General features: G+C 29.4%; 1 protein-coding gene and 1 non-coding gene across 2 annotated transcripts; both read right to left on the bottom strand.

The window, feature by feature from the left end:
• Window positions 1–865: 865 nt before the first annotated feature.
• Window positions 866–938, bottom strand: TRNAR-CCU. The gene has a single exon. It is a non-coding gene; the product is annotated as a tRNA-Arg (tRNA).
• Window positions 939–1,851: 913 nt separating this feature from the next.
• On the bottom strand, window positions 1,852–3,956 carry LOC114169936 (rac-like GTP-binding protein RAC2). Its single transcript, XM_028055339.1, has 7 exons — window positions 3,705–3,956; window positions 3,521–3,608; window positions 2,915–3,024; window positions 2,752–2,815; window positions 2,600–2,664; window positions 2,426–2,491; window positions 1,852–2,186 (listed from the first exon to the last, which is right to left on the bottom strand). Exons 1-7 carry the CDS (start codon window positions 3,801–3,803, stop codon window positions 2,085–2,087), a joined length of 594 nt encoding a protein of 197 aa, XP_027911140.1. The 5' UTR covers window positions 3,804–3,956; the 3' UTR covers window positions 1,852–2,084.
• Window positions 3,957–12,932: the final 8,976 nt, after the last annotated feature.

Here is a 12,932-nt window from a genome sequence, read left to right as displayed (position 1 = left end):
ATACATTGATTGGACGACTATGTCCATACACTAATTAAATGACTTTAACAACAAACACTATATGAGTATGTATATACATTGATTAGACAAATCTAGTATTATACAATAGACAAGTTTGTATATACACAAGTTAGACAGTTTAGTAATACACATTAGATGAGTTTGTCCACTCACTGATTATATGAGTCTTGAATACACATTACATGAGTCTGCATATACACTAATTAGAGGCTCTAGTAATACTCATTATATGAGTGTGTTCGTATGTTGATTAAACAAGTCTAACAATACATATTAGGCGAGTCTGTCGATGTATTTATTAGACGAGTCTAAAAATATACATCAGACAAATATTTTCATACACTGATTAGAAGAATATAGCAAAAAATATATATGAGATTGTTCATACAATAACTAGACGAGCATAACAAAAAACATTAGAGAAGTCATTTCATACGTTGATTAGATGAGTATAACAAAAATTATTAGACAAGTATGAGAATACATTAATTAGATGAGTATAGCAAAAAATATTAGACAAGTTTATATTATACGAGTCATTTATATATTTATTGGACAATTCTAGCAATATATATTAGACAAGTCTTTTCACACACAAATTAGATGAGTTTATTAATACATATTAGACAAGTATGTTGATATACTGATTAGACGAATCTATCAATGAGTTTGTTAATGCACTTTATCCATATAGTAGTCTAAAACTAGTGTAATATAATAGAGCTACATATATAGTGAACTGAAAATAGAATGGATTATTAAAACTATGGATTTTTTTGTAAAATTATATAAAAAATCAAAATTACAAGATATTAAAAGTTATGAATCATTAAAATAACCAAAACGCGCCAGGTAGGGGTCGAACCTACGACTTTCTGCTTAGGAAACAGACGCTCTATCCACTGAGCTACAGGCGCTACGTTATTTGCTCTTTTATTTAAGCCTATTTAAAATAAATTAATATGTTTTCTTAAAACTCTTCACATTTCTCCTCCTTCTGGTATTTGTGAGGCACATATTGTAGAATTGATTTTTGGTTTAAAATGAATTGTGGGTACAAGTAATTTTATGTTGGATAAAATACTTTATACTAAATTATTATTTTTACAATGATCTAAGTCATTTTCTTATTTTAATTTGTGCAATTCATAAACTAACTTTTAGATTATACAATTCAAAATTTTTTCTTTTCAAAAAATAGTTTTCGGATTGTACAGTTTGACGATCATTTGACTTCCAAATTACACAATGCGAAAGATATTTTTGGCTACTGAATTATGTAATTTGAAAAAAAATATATATATATTTTAAGACAAAAATGACTGATCGTACAATTCAAAAGTAATTTTTACTTCTGCATTTTACGGTCTAAAAGTTAAAAATGACTTCTGTATTAAAAAAAAAGATAAAATGGGAAAGAAATTACGGAATGTAGGAAGAAAACTACGGAGGTACAGGAGGAAAGCGTCTTTCCTTTATTCAAGTGGGATAAACCTGTTCTGTTCAAACCCAACCCATCATCATTTCGTATTAAATAATTACACAAACCCTTTGTATCATTTTATATTCACTTTTACATTTCATAGAGAAATCAAAGCAATGATAACAGAACAATTCTATGGCATTATTGAATCCGAATTAAAATTCCAGCATGAGTTGTTTTGTTCAGTGGTTTTGCTGCTGTATTTAATCACTCATAAGTTCCAATCACTGGCCACTAGATTTGGTTATCATTTATGGCATTAAGAGCTTATCATTGAAATGTAGGTGAATTATGCTCTATGATTCATAATAGTATTATTAGAACTTCCTAACACAACTTAATAGGGAGGTTTGGAACTAAAAGTTTAGCATCAAAATGCTGACTAATTATAATTTTCGTATCATAGTCTTGAGTTGAATATACTTTTACAGGTACACATACTGTAGAACAATATAGTATAGAGTTTGCAGTGCTATTTATCAAATCAAACAAAAGGGGAAAATGGAAGAAGGATCTGAATGTTACAGGGTGAGAATTTAACTTGAACACTATCACTGCAACTGCAATTCAACAACTTGACTCAGAGGAAAACACAAGGCGTGTTCTTCTTCTTTCCCCTTTTCTTGGACTTTGGTGGCTGCAAAACAACCTTTATTGCAGCATCGAACACAGACTTTACATTCTGAAATGTTGCAGCAAAATCATAAATTAGGCCATGACTTCATGTTGTTATACACAAACATGTAAAGTCTAATGCTCTTACAAATTCATGCTTCTAACTTTAAATATGTAATTGTTATTCTCAAAAGGTAATCTTGAGGTAATTTGCACACATTTTTCTATGATAATTTCTTTAGCAGGCAAAACAATAGAAGTCAATGTAAGTTTGGCTACATGCAACTTAACAAAAAGAAATTAAACCTGCTGAGTCTTGGAGCTGCATTCTATGTACACAGCAGCACCAATTGCCTTCTTCAGTTCTTCTCCCTGCACAACATTTTATGGTATTTAGGTGTATTCCAAAATGGAACCAAAAACATTCTATATATCATCAATGGTTCCAACAAGAAAATATGTGAGTTAGAAATGATTTGCCTGGGCAGTAGTTATAGCTGTGGCACCAGGGTGATCAATAAAATACTGTTTGTCTTCCCTCAAATCTGTGTTCAAGCAATGTGAAATGACAATGCAGTTAAAGTACTTGCTTATGTGAGGCAAAGTCATTTAAGAAAAGTTTAAGAGGATACCAAGTTTGGTTCCCACAAGTACAATTGGCACAGTTGGAGCATAGTGTCTCAGTTCAGGAATCCACTGTATAAAATTGGCCTAATGTCAGTTTCTGTGGGCTGAAATTTCTACCAAACAACACATTCTTTGTGCCTTGTAAAAGAGATTGGTGATTAGAAGAACCTTTTTAGATATATTCTCATAGCTGGCTTTGCTGATGAGGGAAAAGGCCAGCAGGAACACATCTGCTCCTCTGTAACTCAATGGCCTAAGCCTGTTGTAATCTTCCTGTCCTGAATTCATGAACCAAAACACACCAGCAAAGTATTACTCAGTATGATTTCCCAAACAAACAATTTAGTTGTTAAAAATACGAAGAAGTGAATTTTAAGTCTAACTCAATTCTATGAAACCAGTTTGTAAAATGGAGTTTGCAGTAATCATCCTGTCTGAATTCATGAACCAAAAACACACCAGGACAGTACCTCTTATTCATATTCTACATGAAGAATAACTAAGCAGTATGATTTCCCAAATATACATTTTAGTTGCAAAATGTCTTTATAAGTGAATTTTAAACTTGACTGAATCCTATAAAACCAGTTTGTAAAATGAGATTTATACATACTTATATATTTATATACTGTAAACTCGTCTTATTTTTAATCGATGTGAGATCTTCCAACAAAAGTCTAATAGTTTCCACTGATAATCACTTTGGTAAATGGCTGAAGGTACCATATATCATAGCAACCACAAATTTTACGAAACATCACATGTAATACTTACCAGCAGTGTCCCACAATCCCAGGTTAACTGTGCTGCCATCAACCACAACATTTGCACTGAAATTGTCGAAAACTGTAGGAACATAATCCTTGTTTATTTTTGCAACAAGAGGAACAAGTTAATGTGATAGTTGTGAAAGCTAAAACACAAAAAAAAGTTGGAAGTTAAAAATTATGAGTCATACAGTGGGGAATGTGTTGCTGGTGTAAGAGATGAGCATGCAGGTCTTTCCAACAGCACCATCACCAACTGTGACACACTTAATGAACCTGGCTGTGCTCATGTTTGAGCAATGCTTGATCTACCACTTCCTCATCCCTGCAAGCTCTTGTTTGTTTGTTTGTTTGAGTTTGAAATTTGAATAGTAAGGGAGGGGGAAGTAGCATAGCATTTAATAAGAGAAGGGTCTTGGCACCAACTTTAGTGTGTCCTTTTTATCTTTACCATTATTGGCTTTGGGTTTCTTTTTCTTTAAGGGGAAGGCCAAAAGCATTAGATGATTGGTGCGTTTGGTGATGGAAGTGTGGTAGAGTTAAGTTAAGTGTAGCAGAAGTGAGATGAAGGTGAATAATGAATATTTAGTGAACTTTGCTGCCATAAATGATAATCAAAAGGGTCACCACTACCGTTAATTACGCAAGCCCAACATCAACAAAACCTCATGCTGCAAATATTGCTGTCACCTTAACTCACTTTAGAATCTTTACCAAGAACCCTTAAAAAACTCACCACTTTCAATCCTCTGTTAATTATTAATTGTTCAAATTAAGTCGATAAATTTTCAAAAAATTAATTAAAATTTAGACACTGAAAGAATAAGATTTTGTTGGGTGGTTAATGTCATTGAATTGAAGGCCTATTAACTTTGCTCTTCGTTTCGAAGACGATTGGCGAATGATAACTTTGTATATCCGTTGGTAATATATAGACATTATTATATGTTGATATTGCTATAATTTATATTACTCTACGAAAATCCTCGAATAATGATCCATTTAAATGACAAAATTAATTAATTATTATAGTAACAAATTTAGATACCAATTTATAAAAGGTATTGATAGTTAAAATAGTTTTAAAAAATTATAATTAGTCTCTAAATTTGTAATTAAAATAATTTATATTATGAATTGATCTCTATATTAATTTTTAAACATATTTTTTATCATTAAAATTTATCATTATTTAAGAGTTGTCTAGTAATCTTAGTAAAAATATGTGTTTTTTCTATGGTAACAAAAAATAATAAAATTATAATTATAAAAATAAATATATAATTCTTTTATAATTTTATTGTAGATAATTTTTATTTTTTTTAGAGATAATATTTTATTATATAAAATTATTTTAATTTGAAAAAAAAACAATTTCAAAAAAAATTAAATTTAAAAGAATAATTATTTATTGAAGGATAAAATTGAATAATAAATATACACCCGTTAAATTTCTTTTATATAATGGTAGGGAGAGATACTTTGGCCAAACGAGCATTGTTTTTTTCTCTTTACATTTCTTAAAATTAAAAAAAAAATTATTATTAGATATTACTAGCATAAATATAACATTACCATGTCGGTACTATATTAGCAAGTGATGATATTATAATATCATAATATACAAAAAATAAATTTATATTTATTAAAAACAGAATAAAATAAATAGAGAAAAGAAGAAGAAAATATTTGTTTAATGAATGAAAAAAACTATTACAACAGTTTTATAAAAAATATATAAAAATGACGTTTAAACTTTAAAAAATAAATAAATAATTATATTATAAAGGATAAAGTAAAAATAAGTAATTGTGGATTAAGAGGAAATTTTCTCAGCGTATAGTTATAGATAATTCAAAAGTTGTAGATGTAATACTCCATTTAATTAATAAACATAATTAAATGACACGTCACACAATATAATAATACGAGCAGAGATACGGAGTAAAGACTCACTCCTTAAAGATATCCAAGAGTTATAAAAGGAAATCCTGGGGCACACCACGATGCCAAATCAAGACAAAGTACAAGGTCTAATGTAACCAGAAACACAGCACAAATCAAAATAATACATGGGCCATAGCTCTAGCAAAAGACATAAAAGTATAGCCCACGTCTAGTCGATTAAGTAGCGGAACCATCACCTCCATGTTGACCACAGGTGTTCCTCGCATCTGCTCACATCAACAAGTTGATGATCATCGCAAAAGAGAGAACCACACAGCAGAACACACAACAAATAACAGAAGGGTAAGCTAGAGCCAAAGATAGTATTATCATGCAATCAAATACACTTTCGCATTCAATTGTACATACATCATCCAATCATGTTATGACCTTCCAAACAATACACTACGACTCGACACGACTCATTCAGATACATATAATCTAGTCGGATTCAGCGGTTGCTTGCACTTGTTGTGGATTACCCTACTCACCCCGAGCTGCTCACCCCCGAGCTATGTGTTACAAGTATTACAATGTTTCAATCTCCCACACACAAGGTTAGCCCTTAATGAGTTTCAGGCCTCCTACTACTCTCACCACAAGAGTCAGTTCACTCTAAGTGAGACTAACTGACTTCTTAGAGTGTCAGGATGCAACCTTACCTTGAATCCTTACCAAATTATATAGATGGGGCACCACCATGAACACCCACTAACAAGGGTCATAGAATTACGTCCCGACCACTGAAGCACGACCTTGAAATCTCACCTAGAGATTTAAAGGAATTACGTACTGAGCACATACCAAACATATATAAATAGCCAAGTAATATATATATATATATATATATATATATATATATATATATCATGCATAGAAACTTCATGCCAACATCCGTAACCAATTCTCATTCATATCACATGTTGAATCAATACCAACTCGTTATTCCCAAACCATGAGTAAAGGGCTTCCTCTCATACTAATATCATGCCTCTTGATTACCAACCATCAATGTGCAACATTGCTCATGCCAAATGCGTGACCACATATATATATCCAACCTCTCATGTATAATCCATATAAAGATCATGCTAAACTCACAATTCACCACATATAAATCTCCCTTAATCATGTATATTCACCCACATCATGTTACCACATAAGTATTCATTCAAACATATGTAAAACACTCAAGATCAGGGAAGAAACCAAACAAACGCACATTCTAGCCCAGTCCTCGCTCAGGCTGAAGAGTCTCGCTCAAGCGAGAGGTTTCCCTCGCTCAGGCGAGCTCCCTTTGCCTAGGCGAGGGCTCGAAAAGAGGGAACAATAGCCTTCGCGTCCTCTCGCTTAGGCGAGCCCTCCTCGCCTGAGCGAGATGGACTCTCGCTCAAAATAGAGGCGTGTCGCCTGAGCGATAGTTTGTGCATGTTCTAGGGAATAGCCTTTGATACTCTCGCTTGGGCGAGATTATCAGGGTTCTCCACTGTTCTCGCGTGCACAGATAGTCATCTCAACCAAATCAGTATTCTTAAACATGTTCAAGCAACAATAACAATAATCAATCATCTCAAACCCAAAAATAGAACCAAAACACCATAGAAATCGAAATAAACATTGAACCCTAGCTTCCCTTACTTGGAAAAGGACTAATATTGGACTTCGACTCTTAAGCCAGCGAAACCAGTAGCTCCAAGGGCAGATCTATGAACTGAAACAGTGGCACGACAAAGGAGATTGGATTCACATAGTGAGTCCCGACATAAACCACGAAACAACTTAGAAAGGGCTAGGTTCGAGAACTAACTTACGCGAATGGAAGACGGAGGTTGAGCTCACTTGAACTTGGATAGATCTCCAAACCCTAGTAGAGGTTTTGTGGAGAGAAAATGGGTGAGTTAGGGCACTGATTTTTCAAAATGAATTGCAATTGAGGGACCTTGACTGCTTTAGGGGTCTTGGCATCCTATGGGCCAGTTCTTTAGGCCCAATCATGTGGCAGCCCTTAAACATTAGGGCACTCAATAAAAGTGGGCCTTACAGTAGAAATGAAAATATTTTGTAAAAATATGCTTATAATTTTTAAAATAAGGGGAGATATTGAAGGATAAGGTCAAATAGAGGATCACAGAAAATTCAAGAATACATGTTTATACATTAAGGAAATATTTATATTTAATTTTGAAAAAACATTATGTATAGCTAAGGAGGTACCTGTTAAATATTATTATAAATATATAATCAATTAATTATTGTAATATGTGCTGGCTATAATTTAATTAAGTAATGACTGGTAATTTTTATTTTACTTGATCATACTTTTAGTATCTAAATTTGGAGCCAATATACTCGATCTTTAAATTCAAAGTGAATTGGCTTCTGAATTATTTTAAAAATATGTTTAAAACAGCGAATAGGATGACAATAATTACGGGCATTCATTTAAAGTATTTGTTTCATATGTGATTTCGAAAAGTATCCAATTGATTGTACTAGAGATTTGTTTAATTCCACGTTCATTTAAATTTGTATCTCACCTAAATTTGTATTTGGAAAAAAAAATTCTCGAATCAACAATTTTATAATTTTATTTAAAAAAAAATCACATAAAGTCATTTAACGATTGGTTTTTGATTCATTCACGTATGATTGTCGATTGACCATTTTGTAAGATGTGACGAAAGGTAAAGAATGCACCCTTAGATTGATTTATTTAACTAATGATAAATAAGGACAATCTTTCAACTCACTCATGTTGACATCAAGGTTTATAACACTTTCTAATCAATTGAAGATAAATTCAATTTCATCCAGACCAATTACTTATACTTTACATTCTGTTGCATTTTGTTATATATAGAGAGTATATGAATAAAATAAAATAACAAGTTCCTCTAGTAACATATCTTTTATATCTATCATATTATTATATCTCTCATATTTTCACAATCCCTAAAAATTTCCAACATCCATAATATTTCATAATATAATTATATAACCTGTAATATTTCATATTGTAATATGACTCCTAAAATTCAATAAGTCTGCATCAAATTTTCAAGATCAAAATACAGACATAAGCAAATATTTATTATAATGTAACAAGGGATAATGATGGATTATCCAATCTTATGTTTACAAAAGTAACAATTTTACTCTTCCTTCTCACACCAACTTAGTCTCTATATCTGACTATATATTAACCTTATTTTATTTGAGATGTGACAATACTATCGAAATATGAGTAAATTATCATGTTTTCTAGAAAAATATAAATATAAAAGTCTATAATTATGTTGTGTTTGGATGAGACAATTTAAGAGTAATTCATTTATTTGAAGAATTTGAAAATTTATGAAGTAAAATGACTTTTTTGGATGAAGAAATTAAAGGAAAATTGAAATTAAGAAGTTTTAAGGAGGTATTTAAAATAACTAAAATAATAGAATTTGAAATCCACACAAAAATAAAAGAAAATTGAAATTTCAGAAGTTGTAAAATTTCTCATTGGTCAGAATGAAAAAAGTCCACAAGTCCCAAAAGTCGACTCATATAAACCTTCAACTTAGGTCGAATCATCTTGACTCGGCTCGACTATGATCCGGAATTTACTTAACGCGACCTTCTATCAAATCTGAAAGTCGAGTGTCAAAGGTCGAGCCAAATCGACCAGAATGTAAAAAAAATATTATATGTATTTATTTAATAATAGATATAATTATATAAATTTATATATTTATATATTTGTATATATATATATATATATACACACACACACATATATATATATATATATATATATATATATATATATATATATATATATATATATATATATATATATATATATATATTATACCTTCCTTTATGAAAATAAAATTAGTAATCTTTTTCGAAAGAACATACATCTTCAACTTCATTTTTTGTAATTTTGTTACATTAATTTTGTGAATATAAATCTTCAATTTGGATCGACTCAACTTTATATTTGATTTGAGCTGATACAACTTGCTCATTGATCTGGACGAAATTAGTTTTAACTTTGACCTGTGACGACTTAGTTAGTAATGGTCTAAGATAACTCAGCTCAACCTACGACCTTAACCAACTCATTTTGATCTTTAGTCTAAACTGACTTGTCTCGATCTTTGATCTAGACAAACACGTGTCAACCTTCGACCCAAGCCAATATAACTTGACCCTTCAAACCAAGCTAACTCTACTTGATTTTTCAGCTTAGACAAACTCGACATGAGCTTCAACTTGAGACAAACTCAATTTCAGCTTCAGTTGGAACAACTCGATTTTACCTAGACCAATTTGGCTTAACTTTCACCTTAAGTTAACTTGGCTCAACATTCGCTCTAGCTCGACTCTGCTCGACCTTAAACCTAGATTAACTTGATTCGAATCGATCCTCAGTTACCTTAATGGACTTAGACGCACTTTGATTTTGAATTTTCAAAATCTAAAAGATGATTGAATCTAAATCCAATTCAAATCTAATTAAGTAGATTCAAATTTATTCAAGTAGATTGGATTTAGAATCCACAAATACGGATTTGGATTTATGATAAATCCAAATCCATTTAAATGGACTAAAATTAATACAGATTTAGGTTATTATAAATTGGATCTCAAATTTTTGTCCACTCTTAGTGATATGACTATTTTCACATGTTGAATATTCCACAAGCTTCCTTACTTGTTGCAATTAATTTCCTGTACTAAACTATTTCGAAAGAAGGTGTTATAGGTACAAAATCACTGTAACTTTTACATGCAAATGGATAGGTTGTTCTTAAAAGAGTCCACTTAGAAATATGTTTTTTAAATTTTGTTGTAGGATGTATTTCATTGAACACAAATTTAATTAGTTCACAAATTTAATCAGAAAAAATGAAACGATTCAAGGTATAAATTAGATGAACAAGAAAGAAACGTAAAAAATAAGATTAAAAGAAAAGAAAGAAGTGAAGAAAAGTCCGATGAATAGAAAAACAGAGTCACTTGAAGATGATGGAGATTTTATCTCTGGATTTGGATAATGTTAATATCTTTTATTTGAATTTTATGTTGTTTATAATTAACTTGGATGTGGATGAAGTAAAATGTTACTTGTTGCTATTAGTGAAATTTCATTGCAATTAACAGGAAATATAAAAAATTTGGAAATAAAAACATGTAGTTTTTAACATTACATACATATTTTTTTTCGTATATAATTTACATACGAATTATTCCGTATGAAATATATACATATATTTATATATATTTTGGTCAATTATTTACAAATTTTTTTTATATAAATTACATACGAAATATTTCGTATATAACTCATCAAAAAATACATACAGAATAATTCGTATGTAATTTACATACAGATTTTAATATCTATGAAAAATTTCGTATGTAAAATTATATACAAATTTTCTTTTTTATATAAGTTTACCAACACTTAGTTTAAATATAGATTTATTTTTGTATGTAATCTATTAATAATATCTATTTACATACGAATTTTATGAATTACATAATATTTTTTTTTAGTGTATGATTAGTTCTAACAGTGAATCATTTTTCTTGATTTATAGAAAAAATAAGATAAGATTCTAAAATTCAATACATATGGTTACAACTTATAAATAAATGGGTTGACTATTTATATCATCAATTACTAAAATCTGAAATCATAAAAGAAAATACAAGAAAACAAATATGGAGTAAGTAATTGTAATTACTCTTAGCAATGCGTGTGGTGTGAGATTTGAAGGAAGATTATTTCATAATATAGATATATGAAAAGATGTTCAACTTATGAGAGTCAAACTTATGACAAGAAGCATTCAAAATCGCTATAAAGCTAATTTTAGATTAAGTAAATGATTCGTTGACACATTTTTTATAACACTTCTTTTACCACTTAACCTAGCATGTTCTTGTGACATTTTAAAAATAATTTTTAATTTAAGTTTAGTTTTGCAAGTTGCCAGAGAGATCGAAATTGCATTGGCGCATGAGCATGTTAGGGACTGAAAAGTTGCAATACTACTGTGGAAGCTGCCATAGTTACGAACATTTGCGCACACCTATTTGTTTTACACAAACTATTTGTTTGTGCATTTATGGAAAAAGTTCCAACAAATATTTTTCTTTTAGATTAATCGACATGCAGGTTTTTTTTCCCTAAAACAAGAAATTTTATTTTAGAATTATTTCATATTTGTATTCATACATCAATAAGAAATGAGATGTGTTTCAAATTTCTAAATGTTATATGAAAATTCAAATAAAAAGAGAAAAAATAAATAAATTTCAAATTCAAAAATAAATTTAAATAAAATAAAATAAAATGTAAATTAATCTTTATTTGTTTGACATACGATCATGTTATTTATTTTATTTATTATTTAACATTTTTCTTAAAATAATATATTTTTATTTTCTTATCCTTCAATAAACTCATATTAGAGATTTTTTTTTTTTAATTTGACCTTCTTAAAATTTGATAAAAATATAATTTATATTAAAGTTTATGAATGGATTTGTTTATGTAAACAGAGAGATTTTACCCATGATTTTGAAAAACTTAAATAACTAAACACATTACATTTAGATAACTACTACTCTATCAAATTTAATTAATTTTCATAAAACTAAACTAAAATCATTTAACTAAATATTTTAAGACTATAAATGTAAAATGCTAAAGTTAATTATGTCCCTCAAAACAAAACTAGGAAGACATCATTCAAATTCTATTATTAAAAATTAATTCAAGTAAATGGAATATAAATATGATTTATTTTGTTATTTTGTAAATTGTTAAATATAATTTTTGAAAACAAAAATTAAGAAAGAAAGTTTGACGCACCATTAAGTTAAATCTACTCTCATAATTAAAAAAAATATTTTTTCAAGATAGTAAAGAGATAAATATTCTATAAATAACTCTTTTAGTTCAAATGTGTTCTAAGAAATCATAATATATATATAGAAATAAAACACAATAAAAAAATGTTAAACTTACCGATTTGCCTCATGTCAAGAACATGAAGATGCCGAATGATTATTTAATGACTCATAGCAAAAGTTGCATGAGCAACTCTACAAGCTTAATCAGTCAACAACACAGACTATAATCATGTATGATTCAATGATCACCACTTTTTATACACCATCACAACATTCTAATTAAACCCTTAAAAACCATACTCAAATTAAATAATAAAAAAAACAAATTTTTGTAAAAGTTTTAAACTAAGAAATAGCTTACTGGTTTTTGTTCTACATTAAAAAACAGCAAGAGGGGAAGGTGACAAACCAATAATAATAATACAAATAATTAGAATTATAGTTTTTTTTTAATCTCTTTAATAAGATAATTAATGCGTGAATATCTCCTAAACACTTGCCTTTATCCCTTCATCTAGAGTTTACTTAGACTTCTTCCTATATAAATAATTTTCCCT

The sequence above is a fragment of the Vigna unguiculata genome, chromosome 11 (assembly GCF_004118075.2).
Source record: "Vigna unguiculata cultivar IT97K-499-35 chromosome 11, ASM411807v1, whole genome shotgun sequence".
NCBI lineage: Eukaryota > Viridiplantae > Streptophyta > Magnoliopsida > Fabales > Fabaceae > Vigna > Vigna unguiculata.
The sequence above is the reverse complement of the archived record's forward strand: the minus strand, read 5'-3'. Positions and strand labels throughout refer to the sequence as shown.

Excerpts from the sequence above, each read along its gene's own strand:
- LOC114169936 (XM_028055339.1), bottom strand. The coding sequence starts at position 3,803 with ATGAGCACAGCCAGGTTCATTAAGTGTGTCACAGTTGGTGATGGTGCT. Across the intron at positions 3,609-3,704 it reads CCAGCAACACATTCCCCACT|GATTATGTTCCTACAGTTTT; the intron begins GTATGACTCATA and ends AAAATAAACAAG. Across the intron at positions 2,187-2,425 it reads GCAGCTCCAAGACTCAGCAG|AATGTAAAGTCTGTGTTCGA; the intron begins GTTTAATTTCTT and ends GCAACATTTCAG.